Source organism: Falco naumanni, chromosome 6 (genome assembly GCF_017639655.2).
Source record: "Falco naumanni isolate bFalNau1 chromosome 6, bFalNau1.pat, whole genome shotgun sequence".
Classification (NCBI taxonomy): Eukaryota; Metazoa; Chordata; class Aves; order Falconiformes; family Falconidae; genus Falco; species Falco naumanni.
The window spans coordinates 69768965-69796943 of NC_054059.1; the positions used below are offsets into that span (position 1 = coordinate 69768965).

The window sequence follows — 27979 nt, forward strand, 5'->3', positions numbered from 1 at the left end:
AAGGATTTAGGATGAGATGGAAAATATCAATCTAGATTGTTATTTTTAAGTCACTTGATATGATTATATAAAAATGTATATACATGTTTGGATGGGTAGGCTCTTTCTAGCTAATACTTTTGGTTTATTGATCAGTCAATAGTAGATCAAACACTGATAGCTTGCATCACATTTAAATTTTTGAGATTATATCACATTACCTTACAACTTGTTTCTCTAAAGTGAATATGCACATAAAAATATAAAAAGATAGCACACCCTATTCAATAACTAGCTTTTAGTTAACTTCTGCTTTAGTAGCTAGATGCATATTCATTGCTAACCTTCCACTAAATTAAACTAACCTTAACAGCAACTGTTATTCATCTGACTGTAGGACAAAACTGAAGAAAAAACAGGTTTCTGTTAGATTATCATTGGCCAGTTTGTGAGCAAACACATTATTTTACTGAAAAAAAAAAAGAAAAAAGAATGTACAAAGAAAAGTTAGTACCTGGTTTAAACATGTTGTTTCACAGTTTCTTCATCAAAACCTTTCAAAATTCCTGGTTAGCTTCTCTTACGGGATGTATTTCTACCCAGAATATAATATATATTCATAGATATTTCTCTTTTGCTTTAGTATTTAAAAATACATTGACTTTTGAAATCGTGTACTACTGAATTTGATATTCAAAGTTCCCTGCAATATATAAAATTGCAATGCATAAGAAAAAATGTTTAACTGCTCAAAACAAACGTGCTTTTTCCATGTACGCATGATTTTATCTCTTCAGAATATTCCTTTTCCCAAAACTGGATTCAGTTAAAAATGCTTTTCTTTACTTCTTAGCTGCATTATGCCACAAATTTCAAATGAATTAGCCCCTGAATGTACCAAGGCTAATAAAACAACAAAACCATTTCCTATTAAACAAAGTTAACAGTGACTATCAATTTAGGCTACATGCCTGACAGTTCAAATACATTTCTGGCCATAAAACAGGTTTGCAAGTCTTAAATGGTTTCACATTTCTCTAAACCATACTAAGAGCATAACATGAATATTTTAAGCAGCTTAGCTTTGATTTAAATATATTTGCTCAGGATATGCTGGCAGCATCCCAAAACGCAGTGTAATACCCTTAAAGCTGGCAATCCCAAACTCAATTTAAGAGAGCAGATAATATGGACTAGCAGCATTAAAGCAAATAAAGTCAATTAATGGGGGGGGGGGGGGGGGGGGGGGGGGGGGGCGAGGAGGTGTTTCTTAATTTGTTTCCTCTAGCTTGAAATTGCAAAGGATGGATAAAGCTGTGGGATTAATGAAGAAAGAAATTAATGGAAATGGAATATAAAACAAAAAAGGGAACAGAGAGGTCCAGAAGCTATTATTCATTACTCAACTCTTGATGGCTGTAGTTGTATAGCAGTATTCATTTATTTAGAGTAGCCACAGTGCAGAAGGGAAACTCCACCACTGGAATCTTGTAGACATCCACCAGAATGTTATAAGAGAAGCACATGCTAATTTGAAAGCATTTACCTCCTCTGAAAAAGAAATAATGGAAAATATATATCTATTTATGGAAAACAATGTGTTTATTGTAAAAAACCCTGCCAAATTATCTGTTCCTGATATTTCCCTCATACATAAAGACTAATTCAATTCATTGTTAAATGAATTATGCAGGCTGCTGTATGTGCATATTGAATTGTTGGCACTTAGGTGTTCCAAGACCAAGATAAGAGGGAAACAGCCAAAAATAGTCACAGAATAGTAGCACATTTTGCAAATTAAAACAAGTGCTTATATTATTTAGTCACTGCTTGAAGATATTTCATATTTTGCTGCCTATATTTCAGCCAACTTAAGAGCAGAAAAAAACAAGTTCTTTTCATGTTGTGCTCTCTGCTCATACGCTGGAAACATTAATTAAAAAGTACTGTTGAAACATTTGCTAGTAAGTTCCCAGCACTCACTGATCTTATGTCTTCAAAGTAAAATTTTGTTTTAAAATATCTATTATATTTCCATTGATATCTAAAAAGTCAACAAAAGTAACTCTACCAGCAGAGCGTGTTGAATTTCCCAACAATTATATATCAGGGTTCATAAAAGGTTCATTCTAAAGAACATTTTAGCATATGTATACCCATATGTTTTGTTTCTAGATCCATCTGGTTTGATTTGATATATATGCTTCAAAATAACATTTATTTTATGGAACAGATACACTGAGTGAAATAGAGTCCACAACACTTGTTTTGAACAACACAGGGATCTTTTTAAAACCAATATTATTAGTTGAATGTACTCTCATAAATTTGGCACGAAAACTGCAGAATCTTTTCTGAAGCTTGAAATTGCATTAAGCTTCTAATCAATAATTGTAAAGTTAAGATGTAAAGCAAAATTTTTAATGATATTTGTTTGAATATTTAACTTTGATATTATTGAAGATACTCATTACAGTCTTTAAGTCATTGAATGCCACAGTGCTAAGTAGATAGGTATTTAACCATTCTCAAGTAACAGGATTTAAGCCTCCTTGCAAAATTATTTTTTTAACAGTGTGTCTATCGTAGGGTATGCTTTTCTAAGACAAACTTGTAAAACGTATTGGATCATCCTAGGTTTACAAAAGCCTTGAACTTGGGTAAAAATGAAATATATGATTTTCAGATTCTACTTGCCTTAAGAAGCCTCATACCATTGTATTATAAAACCAAAATTGTTTTAGGAATATTCTGTGTCTAATCTGTATATACACCTTCAGGGAAGGTTTATGCATAAACATGACTGCAGGACTAAATTATGGAAAATAACATACCAATGAACCTTTGTATTAAAGGTTCAGAACAAAGAACAGATAATTCAAAATTACCAACCCAAACGTCTTTTCCCTAATGAATTGGATAAACAACTTTGATTTGGATATGTTATTTTTTTCATAGGGTAGATCACCTGTAAGAGAGATGAAACAGCCAAGATGGTTTTCAAAACCCTGTGAAATTATGCAGCCATTACTGAGACCAGAAAACTTGTGAATGAGCAAATCTGGTCACTTTAGCAGAAAGCAGATAGATGAATTGCACCATATTTAAGAAACTTAAAATCTTCATCTTTAAACTTTCTATTGCAAAGTCCTATATACCTACTTAAGAGTCACTGCAAAGTGTTGCCCCTTCCCATGTACTCCTATAAATAGGAGTAACAGTGCTTACCCCCCTTGAAAAACAGGTCACGTTATACAATCTTTGCTGCTGCTTGATCAGATTCAAAACATTCTTATTGACATCTCTGGAACCATACAAAAGATTAACTGGCCTATGGTGTTGCCTTTGGCAAGCCTTGATTTAAGTAGGGGAAATCTAGTCCAAAGTTATGATTCTAGGAGAGAATTATACTGTATAAGAGGAGAGTAACTCAAAGTCCCTTTATAAGACAACTAAAATGTTCTGGGTCAAGATTATTGCACAAGTAAACACTGGATATAAATATGATGAGTTTTAATCCCTAAGTGAGCTTTAAACTTTATATAAAATATTTATATACAAATATGTGCAACAGATATACAAATGCTTCACACACTTTTAGTTTTACTAGTTACAAAATAATCTGAAATGCAAAATACCAACTATTTTTTTCTCTGAAAGTTTCCATACCCTAAATTATTGCAGAAATAAAAAAGCATAAACAGGAATAAATACTGAAACTTCAGATTATCCAGCAAATCCATATTCCAAATTGTCATTAATATTTCATGACTCTTTAATGTAAGGTGAGCAATTAGTCCTTCACTTACATTCCTTAACAGATGTAAACTTTTCTGTTTACTGTTCTTCATCCAATTATAAAATCCCCTGTGAGAAGACCGCCTGCCTTTGAGGTTATGTCAGCAACAGAATATGCAAAATTGTGAGGGAAAAACTGATCTCCTAGCAGTCAGAGATTCAACATGACAAGTCTGAGAGAAGAAGAGCTTTGATAACAAAGCAGTGGTAAAATCAACTACTGTCATATGTACCGTTTTCCTCATCCAAATACCACATTGTTAATAACATTTAACATTAATCCTTCTTTGTTTTAACTTCTATGTGTTCTGCCCTTTCAGAATAACAATAACATGGTCTAAAGTCTTCAGCATGGCTACACCCCCAAATGCATGCTCAAGCACAAGCAGCGGGTGTGGAAAATGCATTCATTGTTCTTGGATTACTCTGTTGGGATCTGTCACATTGGAACACCTAAGGATAACTGCCTCAGTTGGAGTGGTCCTCGTACCAAATCCCTGTGTGAGCTCAGAATGTGGCCCCATTCTTTCTACCTCTACACAAAGATGGAAAATAGTTCTTTCACTTTAGATTCACTACAATAACAGAAACATAAAAACACTACCTTGTCTTATTTCAAATATCAATAAATGCTGTATTAGTTCAATTTCTAACATTTTCATCTGTGAGATAGGGAGGAAGTATTCATGAGCCACATGTTAGCTTGAAGCATAGTAGTGCTCTACTAAAATCAGGTGATACCTGGTTATAACATGCACTTCTTCACTCATTCAAAGTCTTAATGTTTTATACATAAAATGCTCATGCAACAAATATTGACCTGATTTAAGGAAACCCATTGCTATTATGATTCCATATGAAAAAAAAAACCCACCTTGACTAAATACAAAATACACTTAAAATGCATTTTAAAATGACAAATTACTATTTATAAAGTTTTCATTGTGAGGATTTTGACTTTTAGGATGGCAAACTTAAGTAACAGTCCTACAGGTTTTTGTAAGAACAACATCTAACAAAGTGATAAGGTAACAGATATATCGGTGAAAAATACACAATACTATCCGGTTTCCCTGAAATACATTTATAAATGCATTGAGTTACTTTTCAAAACATTCTAAGTGTAACCTTTCATTGCTTTGGAGATCATGAATTGGAAAGGGGAAGCAAAGAGGGGAAAAAAAAGGGGTGGCTATAGAGCCAAGAGACCTTATGACCACCTCAGAAAAGAATTTTTTTATTTTTCTGTGGTGGGCAGACAGACAATATTTATCTACTCTTTCCGTAAGTTAAAAGCACACTTGGAATTTTTTCATCTTCTTTGTGGTTTTTTTTTTCTATCTGTCATTTCATATGGAAACCTATGATCTATCATGACTACTGTTAAAATGCAATTATAAACTTCTGCAAAGTACATGCAGGGGTTCTGTATTAATACTGTTAGAAACTGAACATTTATTTTTCTTATTAAGCAGGATTAGGGTGGATTTAAGAATATTAAGAAAGTAACACAAAAATGAGACAGCCAGTTCTGAAACATAACGTTTCCAGTTTTAGTCCAACAAGATGCATCTGTAAAAAATAACATAAAATCCAGTTGTAGCACACAATTTACCGGCATTCTTGAGAACCACTGCCTGAAATTCATCTATGGTACTCTATGGTCTTTTTAAATTAATATTTTGCTTTAACATAACTGCAATTTGTCTCCTGTATATTTGTCTGGTCATTGGCAACATTTACCTATTTTCTGGAGTAGTATCCAGTCAAGCAAACAATCTCATGGGAGATCCATTTCAAGAACAGTTAAATCAGACAAATAACACAAGACACCTGAGCAGGGCTTCTTGAGATTCATTTGTAATGAATCATTTCATAATTGTGTTGTTACCTTCATATATGACTATACTTTTATTTCTTTCTATTTTGTCTGAAGGAAATATTTCTAGAAAACTGGCACATGAGGAATCTTGCAATATGGATGAAAACTTTTTAACCTCTATGCACATATAATGCTTAAAGTACACAAACACAGTATCCCTTAGTAAGGCATCAACATCTTCATTACTTTCGCCATGGAGATAGTGAAAGATGAAATCCACACATATTTTGTGTAACCAGTGAGTCAATTGTCCTTCTGGGCTTTGGACTCTCAACAGCCACTGAGCAGCTGTAGGATTATTTTGAATAATAAATTTTCTCCCATAGAGATAATGACAAAAGTGATCTATTGATCTAACAATGGCCAATAGTTCTTTGATTGTGGCAGTAATGTTTCTCAGCAGCAAAGTTTGATCATAGCATGAAGCTATGCTTTTAAGATTCTGTCCTCTTAAAATAGCACTTTTCCAGTCTCTGAATCAGTAATACCAGTGTCCAGAGGGAAAGAAATATCTTTTTTTGGTTTGGGGGTTTGGGTTTTTGTTTGGTTTGTTTTTTGGGTTTTTTTTGGGGGGTGGGGGGGTGGGGGGTGGGGGTTTAATATAAAAGATAAAATTACTCTTACCTCTAAGTTTCCTAGATTTTTTTTCACATTTTTACCCTGGCTGAACACATTCTTCTTTTGAGAGAAGTGATACAAGAAACTGACAAGTCAGATACAAGTTTGTGTAATCCAAATCCACCACTCCACTGGTGGCACAAACCTCAGATAATCTAAACTGTCCAGCCTCTGTTTAATATTTTACCTGAAGATCTCCAATAATAACTTCAAGTTTTTAAAGCAACTCTTTATTCTATATAAATGCTATAATAACATTCAACAAAGATTTTGATGTTTTCCCAGAGATGCTGTATTTCAAAAAAGAAAGATATATTGGCCAGCACACTCACAAACATTCTCATTGAAGTCTTTCTGCAAAAAGACAGATGAGCTATGTTTCCATGACCCTACTCCAGAACTACATTTCCACATTTTCTGCTGCAGGACTGAATGCCCATCTTTGGCAGAGTACTGCTTTACCAAGTGCTTATTTTTTCTTGTTCCATTTCTATTCCTTACCATATACCATTCGTTATTTACAGCATATTTATATTTATTTTTAAATTCTCTTTTCCTCTACAGTATCTAAATGTTTCCCCTTATTTTATTCATATATGAAGGTTGTATTACTTGTTTCTTAACTGTCATTATCTTAATCTCCAATAGCTCACTGACATCACTTTCTATATTCTCTGACTATGCATGTTATAGAGAACATAACACAAGAATAGCCTTAAAGAAGCGTGGAAAATAACTATTTTTCCAACACACACTTCTCTGAAACCAACACAGACCAAAAGTCAAAATTTAAGGAAAGGAAAAGTAAACAATGGATACATGGAATAATTCTTATTCTGAGTTCTCTCTCTTTCCATGTTTACTTACTTACGGACTCACAGAGCCAGAAGTAGCAATAATGTCCAGCAATAATGACTGACCACAGTGTTTGTATTAGACAAAAAGAAAGTAAAACATTTGGTTGCTATTAAAAGAAAGATTATAAAAAAATATATACTACAAGCAAGATAATATTATTAAAAATTAAAAAAAAATAGGGCAGCACTTTTTATAGAAGAAGTTTAAATACCAGTGCTAGTTCTGAAACAACCTTTGCATTCAAAAATTCTTGCCTGTGATGTAAGTCAACCTAAATGAGTTACTTAAAAATCTGAAAATCTGTTGAAAGGTTACTAATACCCAAAGAACATAAAAAAATTAATTAAGATAACTAATTATAAAACATTAGGTAAAGATATTTTTAAAAGCAAAAGCACTGTAATTCTCTGCACTTCCAGCTCACCATCACTGCAAATATAAAATATTTTACTTAGGACAGGGCATTTCAGAACTCAAGGCATCTGAAAATCTCAGTATACTCATGCCCTTTTCCAACCCTAGCAGAAAATTCTTTTGTGTAACAGCATGAAAACCTTCACTGACTGCAAAATATTTCATTACCACCTAGACCAGCTCCTTTCCATTTACCCTCTCAATTTGTTTAGCATAACTCAGCTAACTTTAGGGTGACACCAAAGCCAATATTTTCTGGCTTTCAGTGGTTTTATTTTCTGCCAAAGTAGACAAAGTGAACTTTGGTGGATTACTTCAGCTTCAGAACTAATTGGACTCTAAAGCGCAAGTTAATATTTAGTCAGTTTGTTCAGCCTTTTGTTTTTTAAAATTATGGTTCAACAGGATGATTCATGGATGTAAAATCCCTCCTGGCTTTCCACCTATTAACCATATTTGTGAAGTTATTCATATGGGTAAGCCTTTGTAGAAATTATGCCTAATCAGAAGTAATGAAAACTATTCTCTGTCCTCAGGAGTTCCCCGAATTGCTCAGCAAAGAACTATATGCCGATCCTCGACATATCGGCTCCTTACAATGGAGGCCCAGGACATCTACCTAAAGCATTGTTGCAGTGCTGTAGGGTTAGGCCACCCAGCTAAGAAGAAAATTAACAGTAGCTGAAATCGACTTTAATATGATTTATTGTACTGCCTGTCGCACTCAGAAATATTGGGTAACAGCACAGAAAGTGAGTTGCCACAGATCTCACACAGATCCACTCCCTAAATGAAGATTTAGCTTACACTGAGAATATTACTCCATGGCAAACTGAGTTGATGCATTAACAAGTACCATTTCCACATTCTTAGGAGATGCGAGAGGGGAGCAGGTGTTGAATGCATAAGAGCACACATATCTCCATAGCTTCATTCACAGAACTTAGGTTTTCTTTCTTAGGGTAGCAAATTATTGAGCGTTCTCTTTTTTTCTGCGATAAATATACTTCACTTTGTGGGTTTTTTTGCTGAATTCCATAGCTTCTTTCTTGACATTTTTTTGCTTTCACAACCACTTTGAAAATATTCATGAAGATCACACCATGTGAGAATAGATTCTGCCACCTTCACAGCTCTTTGCTATCCCAGACTCACACTACTTGGCAGGAAGCAGATGGATAGTCCTTATGAGTCCTTCCATCAAAGACCTCTGGTGCACGCTGAGGCAGTTCTCCTGGTTTATGTTAAAGTCAACTCCAGCAAAGGAGACATACACTTTTTTTTTTTTTTTTTTTTTGCATTTGGGTCACCACAGCAGGAAAATGTATGTACATGCACACATTCACACAGGCCTGTGTAAGACTATCACTGCCTAGTTCCTTTTTTCAAGTCAAAAAGATACTGTGACATACTCTGAAATGACTGCCAAAAAATAAGTGATAAAGGGACTTATCAAAAGCCCAATAATCTATTATTAATATGGATTAGTGAAAATATTGTTTGCTTTTGTAAGTATATAACCAGAGCAGTGCAGATGACAAAGATCTTTTTTCTGTCCTTATAACTATCAGAAAGGTTCTGATGAGTACGAAACCAGTATACAGTACAACCCCAAAGCAGAAAGGATTTTTCTGAATGGTCTGTGGTAACAGGGAGAAAAAAGGTTTCCAGAAACATGTGGTACCACTTTCCTACAAACTAGAAGATGACAAGAGACTAAAGGAAATCAATGTGGACAGAGCTCCTGTGTCCACAAGACAGCTAGACAAAAGTTTTATCCAACTCTAGCATCTTCCAATGAATGAAAACAGTGTAAAGTGCTCTCAAAAGCAACCTACACTGTTCACCTGAGAATGTGCTACAGTCTTACCTTACATTCCAACAAATACAATGTTCAATGAATGTTAATGATCACAGAATGATACAAATACATAGCTAAATTTGTAATCTCCAATGTCTAGACACAAAGGGTCAAAAATGGGTAACACTGAAGCTGCTGTGACTAGTTAATGTTGATTTGATCTTTAAATGTGATTTTTTATTGTTTAGGTAGGTCTGAAAAGACATTAGGAAATCTGATTTAATGCATTTTTTGACACATTTTTCTTAGCCATATCACAGTTACACAGTAAGTTTCTGCAGGCATATTGAACGTCGTGAATGATAGAGTCTGCTGAGATCTGAAGAGATAAGCCTTAATAACAGTCATATTTTATAGTCTTTCCTTCTCAAGGACATCCAAACAAATACATATAGCAGTACTGAAAGGAAGTCACATGTATCTTTCACAAATTTCCATTTTCTTCCCTCAGCCTCTTACAGATGAGGCATACCCAGGGTTTACCACTTCCCCCGAACCAACTCCATGTATGTTCCTTAAAGGAAAGGATCAGATCTGGGCATAAACAGCTTATTTAACAATTTTTCTGTTCTTTATGTAAACATCATACTCCATATCAAACAACAAGTAAAGGGATCGAACTGACCAAATTCTTAGCTTACAAAAACAAAGCTATACTTTCTTTTTTATATTATTGGATCATTTTGCTGAGTATCATCTTTATGTTTGGTTTTGACTGAACAGAAACAAAAAACTTACTATTTGTACAGGCATATGGCCTTTGTAGGTAAACAGTGGGTTTTTTTCTTTTTTCATTAACCCCTCCCAGTTCCTTTGTGTTGTTTGTTTATCACTGATGGCCTTTAATTCATTTGCATTATCATTCTTAAACCCATCTATCCTGCCTATCACCCTTATTTATTTTTTTTTACCCTCTCTCCAACAAACAGAGGAGAACAGTGTAGTCAGGGATATCTGGGAGAATGTCTAAGCAGTTCAGTGTCTGAAATAGACCAGCATGTCAAGGTATGAAGGTGAGCACCAGAAAAGTGCTAACAAGGGATGGGGAATCACAATGGACTGAAAACCAACTAACTAAAAAACACGGCTGTTAAAAATTAGCAAGACACTCCCTCAGTACTTAATATATCTTCTTGTAAAAGGAAGAATTTCACATTTGCCATCATATTAGCTTGACCAGTCACTGGCCTTACATTTCCATTTGCACAGTAATCTTTCAAATACCAGCTTCAGGGAGTGGTATATCAAAAGCTAATTGGTATATGGGCTAGAAAGAAGTATATATAGGTGCCATACAACACCAGACAGGCTAGATTTTTCTAAGCAAGAAGATATAATTTTAAAAATACATAATTATTAGCTGGAAAAGGTAGCTGGTTTAGGGTCCTTTTCCAGTTTGAATAAAAAATTCTTATAAATTTTTTAAATTAAAAAAGCTATAAAAAATGTTGGAACAGTAAAAATCAGATAAGCAATAATGTTACAAATCAGATACCTTAAGGTTCAGTCCTGATATTGGTCCTTGTTAAGTGGCACAACATGAAGCAAGAATAATGAATTTTACTGTAACATTCAAATGCATGCTGGTAATTTCTTAAAAATTCCAAAACCTTCAGTTACTGAAACGTGCAAAATGCGAACATACACATTCCCATTAACAAGTATAATACCACAAATAAATATGATGAAGCATCTTAAAAGAAAATTAAATTTCCCTGATTTAGAGTACTCTGTATGACTTTAATTCCCTTAATGTACCTTTTTACCAAATTCCTTAATGAATAAGTAACACTGAATTTCTTTTAAAGATTTCATGTCTTGTAGGATAAATGTTGCAGAATAACAAAGAAGTCACTGCTTCAGAAAGTACTTTCCTCTTGCAGAATGTGTAATCTTCATGTTCTTTACTGTTATTTACATATACTTCTACATAGCACAATGTTTCTGATTGTGTTACAGTGTTTGATCAGTGAAACAAGTTATATTGCTTCTACTGAACTGCAGTATCTTCAACCAATGTGTGTACCGTTTCCAACTTCGAAAAAAAACACCAATTGAAATTATTCACTATCATGTTGAATTTGTTTTATAGTGCTGCCCTGTTTTGTCTCAGAGATAATTTTTTTCTCAATAGCTGGTACAGTGCTGTGTTTTGGATTTAGTATGCAAATAAGGTTACATGTATGTGAATAGGCAACAACTAAAACATTAGTGTGTTAAGTAGTGCTTACTCTAAATAAAGGACTTCTCAGTGTCCCATGCTCTGCCAGTGACAGGGGCACAAGAAGCCAGGAGGGAGCAGAGCCAGGACAGCTGACCTGAACTACCCAAAGAGATGTTCCGTACCATAGAACATCATGCTCAGCATATAAAGCTGGGGGAAGGAGGAGGAATTGGGGGGGGGGGCGGGGGTGAGGGGAGATATGTTCAGAGCGATGGTGTTTGTCTTCCCAAGTCACTATTACACGATGGAGCCCAGCTTTCCTGAAGATGGCTGCAAACCTGCCTGCTGATGGGAAGTGGTGAATGAATTCCTTTTTTTAATGAATTCCTTGTTTTGCTTTGCTTATGCACATGGCTTTTGATTTACACCGATTAAATTGTCTTTATCTCAACCTGCAAGTTTTCTTACCTTTTCGATTCTCTCCCCCATCCTACTAGGGGAAGTAAGCAAATTGCTAAATATTGTTAATATCAATAAGTGAATGACCAATTAAGTCTAGAAGAAGTGTAATGCAATTTTAAAAGATAATTGGTTAAAAAAAAAAAATCAAGGAAAGACAAATTCTGGAATGAGCTCCTTAGCTAATGTAAACCAGCACAGATGGCTTGACTGGAAAAGCACTGTGTCATTTAACATCACTATTGACCTAATCATGCCTCTTCAGAAGAATACTCTTACCACCAACTCATCCAGCCAATGACTAGATCTAGGACAAACAGACAAATTTAAATGGACATAATTACTTAGGTTTAGCATTAGAAGGATCTAAACCATTCTTTTTCTAAATAGTGTCCTACAATTTACAGCTCTGATTCTCATTTCATTTTGTACTAACATAAGGCACTGACCTGAACAGAAAGTTAGAGGAGGACAAAAGCGAAAGTTTGTTATTTTATTTCAATATTTGATCCATACATTGTAGTTGTAAATAACTACATATAAGAAACTTTAAGAAGTACACACAGATCTCGTATCATCTGTGGCGTAAAAATAAAAACACACTAACATAAATTAACTTAGCACTAAACTATCAAGGACTTATTTCTCTGACAATCCAGGTAGTTGGTATTGACTGATGATCAAACACTAGCCCTGAAAATATAGGTAGGAATACAAGATTTGATTGGTCTTAAGTAAAATAACTGCTTTCTTCAAGGTTTTACAGTGTGAACTGTTGAGGCAGGACCTAAACATTTGCTTACATGCTTAAAGAAAGGGGTACAAGACTCAGATTTTCTTGTAAATGTTTCATGCTTACTAGTGTAATTATTTTTATTATGGACTGTTCAGTAATTCATGTCCTAATTGTGCAACTTTTAAATAACAGCATAAATATGAGCTGATTGATATAGCTGATAAATATTTAGATACTAAGCAGATTAAAATAGCTGTTCATATTTAGCTCCTGGAGAAGGACAAAAGCCCAAATGGATGGCAAGTTCAATTATAAAATGATCCTTAATAAATTCACCCAGATTGTTACCTACTAAGTGTGTATATGCTCATAAATGAGCATTTTAATAATTATTGTAATAATTATTTTAATTTTAATTTAATAAGTATTCTAATTCAGTATCAGTTACCTTATGACAAAAACCACTTTAAAGTAATAGCTATTTTTATAACCAGAGAAATATGAAACTTAATTTGAAATATTTAACAGGAGATACAGAAAAAGCTAAATGTGAAGATGGCATGCTCTTCCAAAGCCAAAGTAGTTCTGCAACTTTTGAAGCAAGCTTGATAAACTTTACTTAATGAAGTTCTGTATGTTCACAAACAAGTCCTTATTTACAGGACTGATTATGATAACCTATTGTAAGAACAAGCACCACGCATTTTCTGGTGAGTTTTCAGCCTAATGAGTGAGCAGTTTCTCTTTCAGCATTTTTTTAGTATTTTAATATCAGGAGCAAGCTGTTGAGCCATTAACATATTTATCTTTCCCTTTTAAATTCCTACTTGAGAAATTGAGTTCAGTGTGTGGTAATAAACCTCAAAATCTGGGGAGAGAGAAATGCCTACTTAATCCACTTTTACTTCCTCCATATTACTGATGCCATGAAAGGCATCGTTCATCCAACCTGACTTCTGCGATGTAAGATTTACCCAACCTAAGCCAACCTTCCCTAACCCTTTGGCCTCCTTCACTCTCCAAACACTGCAGCAGAGGCTTAAAACTTGGCTTAGATTAGAATTTTAGTTTCTAGACAGAGATGAGGCCTTTCAGATTTTTTAATTTTTCAAGCAGTTTCCCAGAAAGTTAGAGAAGCAAAGACTTTCCAGAAAGGACCAGAACAACATTCAAACATACATTCCTCTTTCAGATAGTTAAGTAACTGTTTTCCACTTCAACTATTGAAAAAAATGAAAAAGAGGAAGCGAGGGAAGGGACCAACTTATTCAAGGTGCAAAAGTTAAAAAAAAAGAAGAAAAAAAACCAAGAAAACACGTTCTTTCAAAATTATTTTGCCCACTCATAAAAACAACATTGCTTTTTCCATTCATCTGTAAAAATACAGCACGGATCATTAAGTACTTTAAGATTTAGCTACACACATTGAAATCAGATAGGCTGTTTACATAATTAGCAGAGACACCCAAGAAAATACTAAGATAAATGAAAAGAACACAAAAAAGCCATGATAGATTGAATTAAAAAATTCATCAAGTCTCCCGAACAACAATCCCTGACAGCATAGTAAACTGACCCTGGGCTGTTCTTCTGTCAGTGTTACTGAGCCTAATGCAAGAATTGGTGACTTTGTCAATATTTCTGCATGAAAGATCCTCTGACTGTTAGATATTTTTAACATTCTTATTTAACTGACTTTTAAATCCCGATAACCATTTTATTGGGGGTGGGGGAAAGAGTTGGGGAATGGAAACACAAACATAATGAAATAGACATTCAGCTAATGAATGAATGCATTTCCATGTATATGAAGGTAACATTCTGTAAGATCTATAAATGAATTAACCCTCTGATTAATAACATTGATAACAAAACATTATTATTGAAGGACTGGAGTGTAGCTCTAGTGCTTTAAACTATCCCTGCTGTAGACACCAGTCACAATATTAGCAAGGAACCTGTTTTTCTATACCCCAGGCAGAGACACCAGAAATGGAAACACTTGTGAAATATATTACCTAAAAATGTGTATTTTATTTGAAGGATACATCAAACAACGGTACCAGACATTTTCCTAGATGAATTGCTGTATTTTAGTAGCATTTTGGGAAGACTACACAAGAATAATGTTCAAGGAAGTCTGAATCCAGGCTAATCCAAATCATTTGCAAATTTTGACCCAAGTGTATATTTGCAGGACAGGTAAAAAGAGCAGTCTTGAGCACTGCACCCATGGGTCATGTCTAATTTTTGCCCAAAGGAAAAAAAAAAGTTTTGTGGTTTCAATTTATTAAGAATTACTTTTTAATGAAATTAAGAACATATTTCTTGAGCTTCTGTTTAGTGTTTTACATAGTATTACAAAACCATCTAGTTTATCCAAAGTTGGCTGAGCTCCAGTAATTGGAATAATGATCATTACATGTTTGTTCTGTATTCTTTGCATTACTGAAAGCTTTGGCTGTTTAAATTGAAAGCACTATATAAACTTAAGATAATTATTACTGTATAATACGGGAGTCAAAAGACTGGGGAGGCCCAAAAAAATTTAATCTATCAATATGTAAGTGGTCTTTGAATCCCCATATTCCACTTCAGATGTGACAGCATAATGCCATTAAGTTATCATATTGTTTAATCTAATCTTCCAACATACATTACAGCTTATATTATAAAAATCTTATTTGGGAAACATTAATTTGCCTTGCAGATTGAGGAGTGTGGAAATAAGGCACCTTCTAGTTTCTGGTTTGCATTATTGATAGAACTTGTAGTAATTCTTCCCTTGGAAGTGATTAAAGAGGATGAAGGTTAAAACTCAGAAAGAGGAGACGTAAATATATTAAGGGGGGACAAAGACCTGTTATTATTTGCAATGACTACAAAATATTTTTGGGTTTTTTTTTTTTCTTTTCTAAATCGAGAGGATTTTCTCTTGTATTTTTTTTTTAATCTCTAATATTTGAGTTTAGGAAAAAAAAATATCTCTTTTTCTCTGGTTTCCAGTGACAGAAACCATTTCATTCAGCAACCAGATTTAAATGGGAGGTATTACTTGAACTTTGCATCACTTCAAAAGACAAGTAGCAGTCAGTAAAAAGCAAGCTACACTTCCCAGCGTCCAATCTCTTGGACAGTTGTGTGAAAATCATTTTACAAGGGTATTGGTGTTCGAAACACTAGGTAAATAGCATGTGGGGATATTTCAGAAAGCCCACAAGGATGAAAGATTTCTTAGCCTACATTAAATCTTGATAATGCAATAATGAGTCTTCTAAAAGGATAATTCTAATTCCCCTATCTAGTGCAATAAAGACTGTATACAACTAATCTGCTTTGCCCTTTCAATTAAACTCGTCCAGGACGTTCTATGTAGTCAGCACCCTGAATGAGTCATTAAAATTCTCGTTCTGTAAGAGTTGTGTGCAGGCGCACAGTTGTTTCTAAATTCCATTAAATCCAAACGGTCTTTATCGCCCCATGACCACTGTGACTTCAATCAGCCAATTTAATTACCTTACAAAATTGTCAGCAGAAGCAGAAAAGAAAAACAGGAAGGGCTGTGACGTTATCAAATTGAAATCTTCCTCTGTGCTGTTTAATCTAGACCAGTCAATAACAATGCTTCTCACCTCCTTGCTACTTTCCCGAGGCTCTTAACCTTACTCTTCTTTCAAAGATCTCTGTTGTTGTTTGTAAGGCTGATTTTGAACTCCTCTCCATTAGGATGTTAACACATATTGAAAGCTTCTTGTCCTTGGCAGCAAAATTTTCATTGGCTCTAAATGCTGGAATTACCAAGCCACGGCCCTCTGAGGGCTGCCACAACAAGTATATATTTTTCAGATTTTTATCACACTCTTGATCTGAGGGCAGACTGCTTTCCCCACTAAAAAAAAAAAAAAAAAAAAAAAAAAAAAAAAAAAAAGATACGCACAGTTTCTTATTTCTCTCAAATACAGGCAGAACGGCTACCTCCTTCCACTAAAAGGGTGTCAGTGCAACATCCAAGTGAAAGAAAGTGCATATTCAGGAGAGCTAATGCAGGTCCGGTCTAGGAAAACTACGTGATTACCCAGTAGGTATTTTTCACTGGAACTTTTGTCTCATACCCTTTTGCACAGAGCTATTTCTGTTGTTCCGTGACTTGCCGGGTACGTTCACGCGGCCACCGCTGCCCCAGAAGGTGCCGCTGGGCACCCGCCGCCAGCTGCGCCAGCGGTGGGCACGGTGAGCCGGACCCTTCCCTGGGTTTGCCACGCTCGACCTCGTGAAAACAATTATATGGAGATAAACTTAATCTGTTTGAGCAAAGGAGCTCAGCTAAGAAGTGCGTCAGATGAAACCCGTGCTATGTCTTCACGGAGAAAGACTCCGGCATAAATTCCCCTTTCCAGGTTCCCACAACGGAGTTGAGAACTGCGGTTAGGGTTGTTTTTTTCTTAAAACCCAAAGATTACGTGATCATATACAGCTTTATTTTGCTATTATTATTTTAAGGAGGGCATCAGTAAATTACTAGGCTTTGTAAGAGCTTGGTGTCGGGTTCTGTTTGGGGGGGGGGCGGGGGAGCAGAAGTCAGTAAAAAGTTCAAAGCTCTCCCTTCATTCCTTGAGAAGCGTTTCCATCTCTTGGCTTTCTTTTGTTTTCAAGCTGGAAGAAGACACCCACGCATTTCCCTTATAGTCCATTGCACCCCGTAACACTCAGCTCCCTTCTTCATCTGCCCGCAGTCAGGCAACTCCAAAGCAACAAGAAACCGAGACTACAGACGTGGGCCTCTTCTTTACGCTTACATCTGAACGCGCTGAAGAAAACAAAGTATCTCACGAAGTGAGGAAACACTTACCAAGCCTGCGGCCCCCCTGCGGTGCAAGGCTGCCCCCGCGCTGCCCCGAGTGCCGAGTCAGCCGGGGGAGAGCAGAGCGCCATGGCCAGACCGCTCCCGCCGTCCAGCCGCTGCTTCCGCCTCACGCCTTTGCTGTGGAAAGGCGAATTGCTCGCGGCAGGCAGAGGCAAGGCCCGAAAGGGGCAATTTAAACAAAAGAGGGCATTTTAGAGTGCTCCAGATATCAAAGAGTTGATATTCATGGCCTGCGTAGATAAGAGAAGAGTGGTTTTAAACAGCTCGGGCTCTTAGTGCCTTGGGCAAAGGGAGGGGCGCGTTTATGGCCACGCAGGTGAGCAGCTACCGATGGTTAACGACTCTTAATAGCTTGTTAATTCAGTCGTACTGGGCTAAGCGCCGAGATGCCCCCAAGGAGGTAAAGGCAGAAGCGAGGGGACCTACGGAAAGGGGGTGGCGGAGGCAGAGGCCAGCCCCAGGCCCCGGCTGGGCTGGGCTGGGCTGTAGATGTGGCTGTGCCGAGCTACCTGGTGTTTCTGGAGAGCCGCTGCCCTGGGTCTGCGATTACACAGGAGCGAGTGACTCGGCAAGCTGCGAGACGTGATCCCCGATAACGGAATGGATCTGCCGGCGGTCACGTATTTTGGCTTTTGCACGGTGCCAAGTGATAAGGAAAAGGTTTCCATCACACTTAGCACAGCGGAGAGACAAATACTAAGCTGCTGCTTTTCTCCCTCGTCAAGATGAGATCTGTCCTTTTCCCCACAGCAAGGGTTTAGGACCGCTCCCGTTTAGAACCCTGGAAAATCTTGGGCACAAGCCTCACCCTTAGGGTTTCCTGGACTTGCTGATGGGAAGCTATTCAGAAAGGACAAGGGAGGGATCCTGGCCACACGCCCCATGAAGCAAGGTGTAATTTAGGAAGGGTGCCGGGTGCGATGCCCAGATACCACGTTGCCCTACTCCAGCAGCAGCAGGCGGGCGTCCAGATGTCTGAGTGAGTGTCGCTAGAGAGGGAATTACACCATCGCACCAGCTTCTCCCCGTCTTTGCTCCACAACGCGCAGGCAAAAATACCCACCCCCGCATTTGACAGATAACCCTGGCGGCTCGGCTTCCCTGTGTGGTTGCTGAAAGGTAGCTTGAGAACAAGAGAGGGAGAAAGGACATGCTGGCTAGTCCCAACAATGAGAGGAGCCGTGGGAAGGACAATGCGAATCCATGGTGGTTAATTTGCACATGAGGAATGAGAGGGCTGGAGTTCTGGCAGGCTTCAAGCTCTCCCCTGTTGCCATAGCGCTGCCGGCTGAGAGAGAAGAGCGGGGGCTGGCAAGCTGCCTCCTGGAGGGAATCTCCTCAGATTTCGCTTCTCCTCGGGAAGGACTCCACAGAAAGGCATCAGTATCCCGTCCTCCTGGTCGCAAGGACACCCCGAAGGGACAGATAGCGCGGGAACCCGGAGGGGGCAGCGGAGAATTCCCCTCTCGGAAATAACCGAAGCCTTTCCACAGCTCATTCCCTGCTCCTTCCCTCCTCCCCACCATGCCCTACACAGAGGCAGAGATCAGTGTCGCGGTCAGTGACAGTCACTCCACACCTGGACCAGGCTAAATCCAGGCTCCTTAAAACAGAGATGTGCAACAGGCCCGGCTGAGCAGGGCAAAAGTCTTCTTTGCGCTCTCTTACGTCTAACATTTTCCATACAAATATAAACTAACAAACCGCTCCCTACATACTTCCAAGGCTCAGAGATGGGTTGGCGACAGTTCTTTGGAAAGACTAGAAAAAGCATGCGGTGAGTCAGGAGCGGACTCACACTTCTCTGCTACAAACGGTGGAGCAAGCACAGCCCGCTAACGGCTGTGTGACCGGGCGGGAAGGGGACTCAGCCCAGCGGAGCAGATGCGTGCACGACCATGGCAGCGGGCGCCGGCGTCCCTCTGCACCACCCTTCAGTCTCGGGATTATTTGTTACTCTACTCATTACCAAAACGCTACTCTCCAGGGCTGTCTCTATAGGTATACTGGGCTAGAATTCAGAGAGCGCTCTCATCTAAAGCAGGCAAGCCCACCTCTTGCTAACGGTGCGCCCGGGAAAGATGTTTACATAGCTACCCTTGGAAGTCGTTCAGACTTCTAGAGACGGACCCTCAGCACCGGTTCTGAACCCCGGGTGGCGGAAGGACAGGCAGCCGCGCAGTTGCAGGCTGCAGGCAACCCCAGCGCTAGTTTCACGGCCGTGATTATGGATCAGACGGAATGCGAAACAAACCCCGCAATGATATACGGACCCGTTTAGCCATGTCCAAAGAAACAAGCATTCCTGAAGACGGTTGCTAAGAGCAACGTGCCTTAAGCACCACCTTTAGACCAGATGGAAGCAGAAAATAAGTACTACTAGGAATTCAGCACACGAGATCTGTAACAGCCTGGTGACTTTAATCATTACCCACCTTCCCCTCCGCACAAAAGCGTGCGCGGGAGGGGGTGAAATTTAAACAAAATCAAACCAAGGCACTACTCCCAGGCGGAGACGAGAGCTTCCAGCGGCCCCCAGAACTGGATATAGCGGCTGCTACAGCTTGCCGCGGCCAGCGCGAAGGCGGGAGATGCGCGATTTCCCCCCAGCCCCGCCGCCGGCGGGCGCCGCTCCGCTGCGGACCCAACTTTCGGCCAGTCGCCGCCGCCCCCCGCGGGGTTGGGAGCTCCGCCCGCGGCGCCGGCCGGCCGGGGGTCCCAGGGCTGCCGCCGTGGCTCGCCCCGGAGGACTTCCCCGGGCTGCGCAGCCCCCTGGAGCCGCCGCCAACTTTCATTCCCGTCCTGCCCTTCCTTGCTGCGAAACTTCTATAGGGGGTGCAGCGGCTGCAATGTCTCCCTCGCTTGCCTGCTTGCTCGTACACGCGTACACACGCGCGCATAGGCAGGCAGAGCTGTTGAGGTTAGTTTTCACAGTTTAGCTGGAATAGTCTTTAACATGTAAAACCTCTCTGCTTTCCTGGAAATTTCATTCTGATCTATGACTCCCCTCTCTCGCTGTCTCATTTCTTTTTTCTTTTTCTTTTTTTTTTTTTTTTTGGAGGGAGGGTGGGGGCTGACACCTCATACAACTTTCCTCGCGTAGAAAGGCTGCGTCTTTGAAACGTATCGCAAAGGCTCTTTCACGACCACCGCTTAAGACACATATGTCTTCTCTAACTAAACGCCACTGAAGTGACAAGCCAGCAGGCAGCCGCTTCAAGCGGAAATCAGCCCAAAGGTCTCACTCAGATCACAGCGTCGCGCCCACACGGGATCGGCTCGGGTGGATGGAGACGGGCGGCCGAAACTTAACAACTAGTTGACAGATTTTTAACTGATCAAGCACTGTATTAGCGATGCTTTCCACTACTATGGAAACAAAACTGTGCATTACGAGAAAGCCACGCAAGCAGCGCAGAGCCTTAGGCAAACGCATTTGCCAGTCATTTTTCTCGCTATTGTTATTATAATTATCATCATCATCGTGCCGTTACTACGGCTACAATGAGCTGCAGCCACAGAAGAAAAAAAAAAAAAAAAAAACACACAGCAATTCATCCCTCCGGATGCAAAATAAAGAGGGACTTCGGTGCCTGACTCCGGTAGCACGTCCCAGCTCTCCCCCAGCACCCCCTTCTGAGTCAATCCTATGTATATCACATTGAGGCTTAAACGCAGAATGAAAAAAGTGTCGGCAAATCTTACCAAATCTTAATACATGTGTGGTTCCTTGAGAATATCCAATCCACAGTAAGCAAAGAAGGAGTCTAATGATGCATCTGAAGACTGAATTAGTTAGAATAGGGGAAATAATCTTCATGATGTTTCTATGCACACACACGCTGCCTTACTTCCCCCTTCTAAGCCGTCAGGTTTCCCGGTAGGGTGAGAATGAGGATACGTAAACTGATGGCCCTCAGACACGATCACGGCATGGTCACAGAGAGAGGAGAGAGTCTACGCTTCCCAAACCCATTAGCAATCCCTGCATGTTCTTCATTCACTGCGCCAAGGAGCAACCTTCAACTGCAAGGAATGGTGGGACATCCATGTTAGTCGGGGGAGAATCCTTGAGAAATCCAAACACACACAATGTCCAGCCGAGTAAACCTGGGAGGCAAGAAAGGAGGAAAATCAATAGGTAATCCAGCTGGAGAAATCGCTGAGGTATCGCCACATAGCGAGAGTCAGTGAGCACCAGCCGTTTCAGTGGCGAAGCTTTTGCCGTGCTCCCATTCTACTGCACTGCTGCACAGCTTCTGACGCGAAGCCAAGATTAAGTGAGAGAAATTGAGATAGCTCTTCTCTTCTTAAGGCTGCCTGTCAGACAGCCTTCCCAATTTCTATTATGCAACCGATCTGATCGCCTAGCGTTGTCAGAGGAAAAAACAGCCTGGTTTTATTTACATGCTTCTAATTGTTATTAGTATTTCGGTTGCTCTAACAATAGCTATAAGGATCTGTAGCGGCGTGGAGGGGGGGGGGGGGGGGGGGGGAGAAGGGGGGGGGGGTGTATAAGGGAGAAGGGAATCGGTTGTGTAAAAATCAATTCGTGCATTTTAATAGCTGACTGCCTGGGTCGAAATCACTTAGCTTTAGAGTTGTGAAAGAGGCAGTTGACAATAAAGTCATGCAGGTTATCAGAATAACGTTTAGGATAATATATATATATATATCTCCTGATATTTCCACTCACTAACTGCTTCTCACGTTAATGCATGAAATAGGGTAGTGATGGCTTGTTTATTGGCTGTTCCTGAGAACTTGCTCCGGACCCGGTGATTACGGAGCACCAGCCTGCTTCCACAAGGTAAAGGGGAACCGGCAGCGCCAGAACAGCCTTGTTGAATGCACAGACCTGGTTTGCTCAACTTGCTTGGAATTGTAATGTTGTTTAAAAGACAGTAAGTTGGGGACTTACTAGTTTATGTTTTACACTTTATTCTGCCACTCTCTTATTTCGCACTGCTTTCCTTTCATTCTACTATTATGGAAATATTGCTGTTCCTCCCTGTACTGAGAGATCTATGTAGTTTGTCATTTTGCAGTCCTCGGTGAGAACAATAGCACTTCTCAGTTTGATAGTGGGGTGTTGAGTTTCTATCTGCAAATGCAGCCACCGACTTTTGTCTTTTCACCAGGTGTTCCAAAAAAAGATAAACTCATTCTGTGGACTACTTCAGATTTTCCTTGGAAATACAATTAGTTGTGTGCTTGTATCTATTAAAATACATTGAACCAGGACTGTCAGACTTTGCAATCTAAGAGAAGCTTTTGCTGAACCTACTTAAGCTTTATTACAAACATTAAAAGATAATTCCTAGATTCCCCACCAGGAAAATTAATTCATTTTATTCTACATTCTGCCTACAGACATCTTTTGTCTCCTTTATCTCGCTCCTTGCTTTTTATTACTAAAGAAAATACCACTGAAAGACCTCCCCCACAGATACATACAGATGAGCACAGAATAAACCTGACTTTACAGAAATAAATGCCGATGATGCCAAGCTAATGAGAACACTCTGTGGAATCTATCAGAAGTAGAGCATGACAGATGTGAGGTACAGTTTATTCTTAAATAACATCTGTGTATGGTAGACATGTAAATAGGTAACAGCAGCATTTAAATTGTAACCTGTAATGTTGGTGCTCTCTATCTCTAAGAGTGTTAGCAATTCACAGTAACTTTTTGTCATTATGGCTTACTGATTTTCTCTGCACGCATTTACTTAAAACACTGTAAAATGCTGATGAAAAGAAATGTACATTCTGCGAAAGGATTATTAAACATCATCGATTTTTTTTTCCTTTAAGATGGAGGCATAACTGCAGTGTCAAAAATAAGTATCATGAATGGCTAGTTCTGCAGTCTAGCAGGGAATTCAATCAGACGATTTGACTATTGGAGCACTTTAAAAAGAACACCTCGTGTTAAAAGCAAGGATATCTAGCGACTCCTTCAGTTCACATTTAGAATATCTCCCAGTAAAAATGCAGAGAGATGCATTTTCTTGTATTTTCTATTTCGTTTATTCTCTTATACTCATTCATATTTTATCTTAGTCTAAGGAGAAATAAAACCGACCCACGTGAATACTATGAACGTTTGTTGTGTCCTTTCCCTGGCGTTGCTGAAATAAAGGGCTTTAGGCATCTTTAGATACTTTTTGAATTGTGGATGCACAGAAGTAGCTTCCTGTCTAAATGGATTTTTCCTTTTTTAAATTCAATTCGGTTTTGGTGAGCAGTTTTGAAAATACAGTATTCATAATCAGCTTTAGCACATTAGACAAGACATAAAGTTTGTGCAAAGTAACTCCTGTTATCAATCTGATTTTATAAGGTCTCTTGAAAAAAACCAACCAGCAGCTATCTGTAATCTAAGCCCAGCAGAGCTCCTAACTCACCGAGGGCTTTATAACTGAAATCATAAAACAACTTGTGATTAATTCCTTCTACGGTTAAATATCCAGCAGCCCACAGGACACCCCTGGCCGCACGCCTAAGCTGAGCCCCATCTTCCCCCCGTGCTCGCACCCGCCACCGCCGGCTGCGGCCCCGGCACCGCGGACAGCGCCCGGCGCGGCCCCGGCGCAGCGGGAGGTGCAGGCGGGCGGCTCCTCCAGCACCACGGAGAGCGCCCCCCGCGCCGCCCCGCCCGCCGCCGCGCCCCCGCCCCAGCCCCCGCCGGTGTCACGGCGCATTTTCTTTCCCTTCCAGTCACTTCGCAGCACGGAAAGGAAATTAAAATCTGTTATCGGCTTCTTTAAAGACACATATTATAACCTCGATTATGTTAGCTGGCCAGCTATTCTATGGCATTTTATGGGTTCAGAAGGAGTACAGCTCTCCTTAACTGCTATCACACATTGCCTAATGCTCTGTGTTAACATCACTCCTCCCTTCTTTCAACCCCTAGCTCCCACCTTGAAGGAAAGTCGCAATCAATGCAGAATTATTTTCTCAAGAATATCAGCTTCTTATGAAAAAGTAAATCTTGCAAGACAGACGTTTAGAATTCACTAAATATTTGGTGACTGAAGATCACTTATAGACTACACAACTAACTAAAGCCTCAGACTCCTCCACCCTAGATTCCTTTTCTGTTATTTGTACTTTAGCGTCATTTGTCCTTCGGGGAAGGGAGGGAAAAAGAAGGGTAGCCTTTAAGAAATAGAGTTTTGTTCACCCTCCAGAATGATTTCAATATGAAAGCAGGTAAATGTTCTTAACGCCTTTCAGTTTTCCTTCCCTGTGAGAAGTACAGCTCAAAGGTTGGAAAGCCCTAAGAAAATGTTATACTGGAGAAGCTGCTCTTGTGTTTTGGGGACTTGTTACCACTGTGACACAGGGGTTTTTCAGATTAAAGTATTTATGAAAATGCCCCCCACGCTTCAGTGATCAGCAACTGGGAAATCTACAATTTTTGAATGTATGGGGTTTGATTTGTTTTACATTTTGACCATCTATTGTAGACAAGGTGGTAACACATCTTCAATACTCAAGAACAACTTTCTAAAGAAGCTGATATCAAAAACATTATTATAGCTTTAGATAGGGGAAAAAATAGACAATCTGAGGCCTTTGAACCTTTTCTGGGTAATAAAAGCCTACTAAATTTTTAGGTATGTGTCAAATATAAATGGTGATCTTATGTACATAGTGTTTCATTAGAAAGGGGAGATATGTGATACTGATTACCTTATATCAGACACTTTTTCCTAAAGAACTCATTTTTATGTGCTGTTATCACAATAAAAGTTAACCCAGTTCCAGCTAGCTGCCACCTACTGGGATGTATAGTTTTACCGTATTACTTTAAAAAGGAAATGGCTTTCGTTTTCAGGTCATAGCTGTGTCTGTAAGAACCAATGATAAGACATTTATATCACTTAATCTACTGTTTTGTCCTCTTCCAACAACCACTGATATAAATTTAGTGTGCATACAACACACAGTCCCCAAAGCTTTGTTTCTTGGATATATTTCGGCAAATCCTTGCAAATGCTTCAGATTCACATGCCACCACAGTCCTGCTGTTGCAGCCTGGTGTAAGGAGAGCCATAGCTTACCGCAACACCTGACCAGCATCTCTAGCTCTCTAGAAACAAGTATTGCAGCTTTGCTGACAAAGCAGTAACAGTCCTCCCTTCTTAAACGTTTGCCAAAGTATTCAAATAAATGTTGATATTATCATTTAGAAACACATTGCGGCCCACTTGCACTTCAGTCCCACCAGCTATAAAAAACATAGGTTCTCTTCTTTCTGTTATTAGCTCAGTCCAAATTTACAACCAAGTTTCTGCTGTGCTGATGATTAATGACATTTTAAGGTGGTAATTAATTTTTAGCTAGTGGAAAGACGTGTATTCTAATTAACGAACTGAGTATGCAATAGACTTACTTGCTCAGGCACTTCTGAGCATCACAGTAATGCCCTTTCCTTGCAGGTTTTAAGCAGTAAGAACAAACATTTATGACATTATCTACAGATCAGCCTTTCGTCCCTTCAGTTTGCTTTGAGGCTGGGGAAGCTGTGAAAGATTTTGGGAGGAGAAGGAGGATGTTTAACGCTTCCCATGCTCTACTTCCCCAAAGTTTCTGAGGAAAACGTGGAAAAGATTTCACTATAATGTACTCATTCCTTTTCAGTGCTCGCACAGCTCTTGCAATCATGCCTCCACTCCGTAGGCAGTAATGTCTCATGCTTTACACAGAGTGTCAGCACCCTGGCTGGGTTAGCGAGGGATGCTCACCCAAAGAATGCTGAACTTGTTCAGAAATAAATGACAGGGTTGCCGACAAGCCGCAGGGGGGGCTGGCCGCGCCGAACGGTGGGGGCCGGGTAGGGGCAGGAGAAGACCTCATGAAACAGAGACACTGTTGTCCACCCACAACTCTAGCGAAGTTAGAGCCCGTTTCTCACCTCCGCTCCTCCAGGAGAGCGGGGGGCACATCCTCACGGCTGGCTGCTCGGCAGCGGGACCCGGCCCGGGAGCGGCTCTCCTGCTGTGGGGGGCAGTTCCGCGCTGCCGCGGGAGCCGGGCGGGGGGCAGCGGGGGCTGCGCTGCCCGGGGCTCTCCCCCCGCTTCCCACCCCTCCGCCTGTAGCTGGGGGACAGCGGCGGCTCCCACGGTGTGGAGCAACGCGGGGACGCAGAGAGGAAGGCGACAGGTTTGAGTGCCCCACAGGAGGGACAGACCTGGGCGGCAGGAGCCTGCCAGCCCAGTAGTGCTCGGGTTCGCCAGCTCAGCGCCCGCTTTGCCCGGGGACACCTGGCCAGGAGACATCGCGGTGTGCAAGCTCTAGGCACAGCGCGGCTACGGTGCGACCCCCGCCGCCCCGCTTTCCCGCCCACCCCGTCCCCCGTCCCCCGCCCGCAGCCCCTCATTGGCATGCAATCCCTCCGGCCGTGGCGGCCAGCTGAAGACCCCGGGACATCCTCCTACCTTGAGCTGCGGGCGGGGAAGCGGGGAGGGAGAGGAAGGTGGAGGCGGGGGGAGGAAGGGCGGTGGCAGGACGCCGGGGACTGCCCGGGCTGCGATGCAGCCGGCGTCCGGGCACCACTGACGGCGGCGGAAAGCGGCGGCCGAGCGACGAAGAGGGGGGGAGAGGGAGGGAGGGAAGGAAGGAAGGAGGGAGATCCGCCTCCCGTCGGGAGCGCCGCACAGCGCCCTTTAAAGGAGCAGAAACCCGCTTCCTCCACGGCCGCCGCTCCCGGCTCCCCGCAACGCCAAGCCTCGCCGCCGCCCCCGCCGCCCCCGCCGCCCCCGCCGGCCCCGCTGCCCACCGGCGGCCGCAGGGCTTCGCGGGCGGCAATGCAGAAACGCTCCCGCCTCTTCCCCCCCGCCCCCCCCGCCGTCGCCCGAGGGACCAGAGCTGGCCAGGCGGCGATTTTTCAGGGCGTTAAAAGTCAGAACTGCTAATCGGGGTTCCGGAGACCCTTTTGTAAACCCTGAGGGGGGTGGGGGTTGGACCCTGCCGCCTGCAAAACGACGGTCAGCGACCCCTGCCCGTCCCCGACTTGCCCCGTCGGTGCGGGGCTGCGCGAAGCGTCCCTACGGCAGCCTGCGGGAGTGCTGGGGAAAGTGCGGGTGCCTTCGGCTGCCTCTCGACTCCTTCCTGATGCTGAAGCCCACCTGTCTCCGCTCCTTCCCTGGACTAGCGGGGACTGAGCTCAGGCACTTTCCCACACCCCATCCAGGCTGAAAGAGGGTGCGAGGAGGGGGAGAAACCCCCTGCAAGGGCGAGCAAGGAGGGCGAGCGCGCCCTGCGGGAGCCGCAACCGCCTCTGTCCTTCTCGCTTGACTCTGCCCTAAGCGGCAGCGCCGCGGGAAGGGAGC

The 27979-nt window shown here is 41.0% G+C and overlaps 1 protein-coding gene across 2 annotated transcripts in view; it reads right to left on the bottom strand.

The window, feature by feature from the left end:
• Positions 1–21861, bottom strand: part of GRIK2 (glutamate ionotropic receptor kainate type subunit 2) — a 409634-nt gene extending 387773 nt beyond the window's left edge. For both annotated transcript variants that reach the window (XM_040599269.1, XM_040599270.1), the window contains exon 1: positions 21339–21861. In XM_040599269.1, coding sequence (XP_040455203.1) covers positions 21339–21453 — 115 coding nt within the window. In that variant the 5' untranslated portion in view covers positions 21454–21861. The remainder of the gene's footprint in view (positions 1–21338) is intronic.
• Between the last annotated feature and the right edge of the window lie 6118 nt (positions 21862–27979).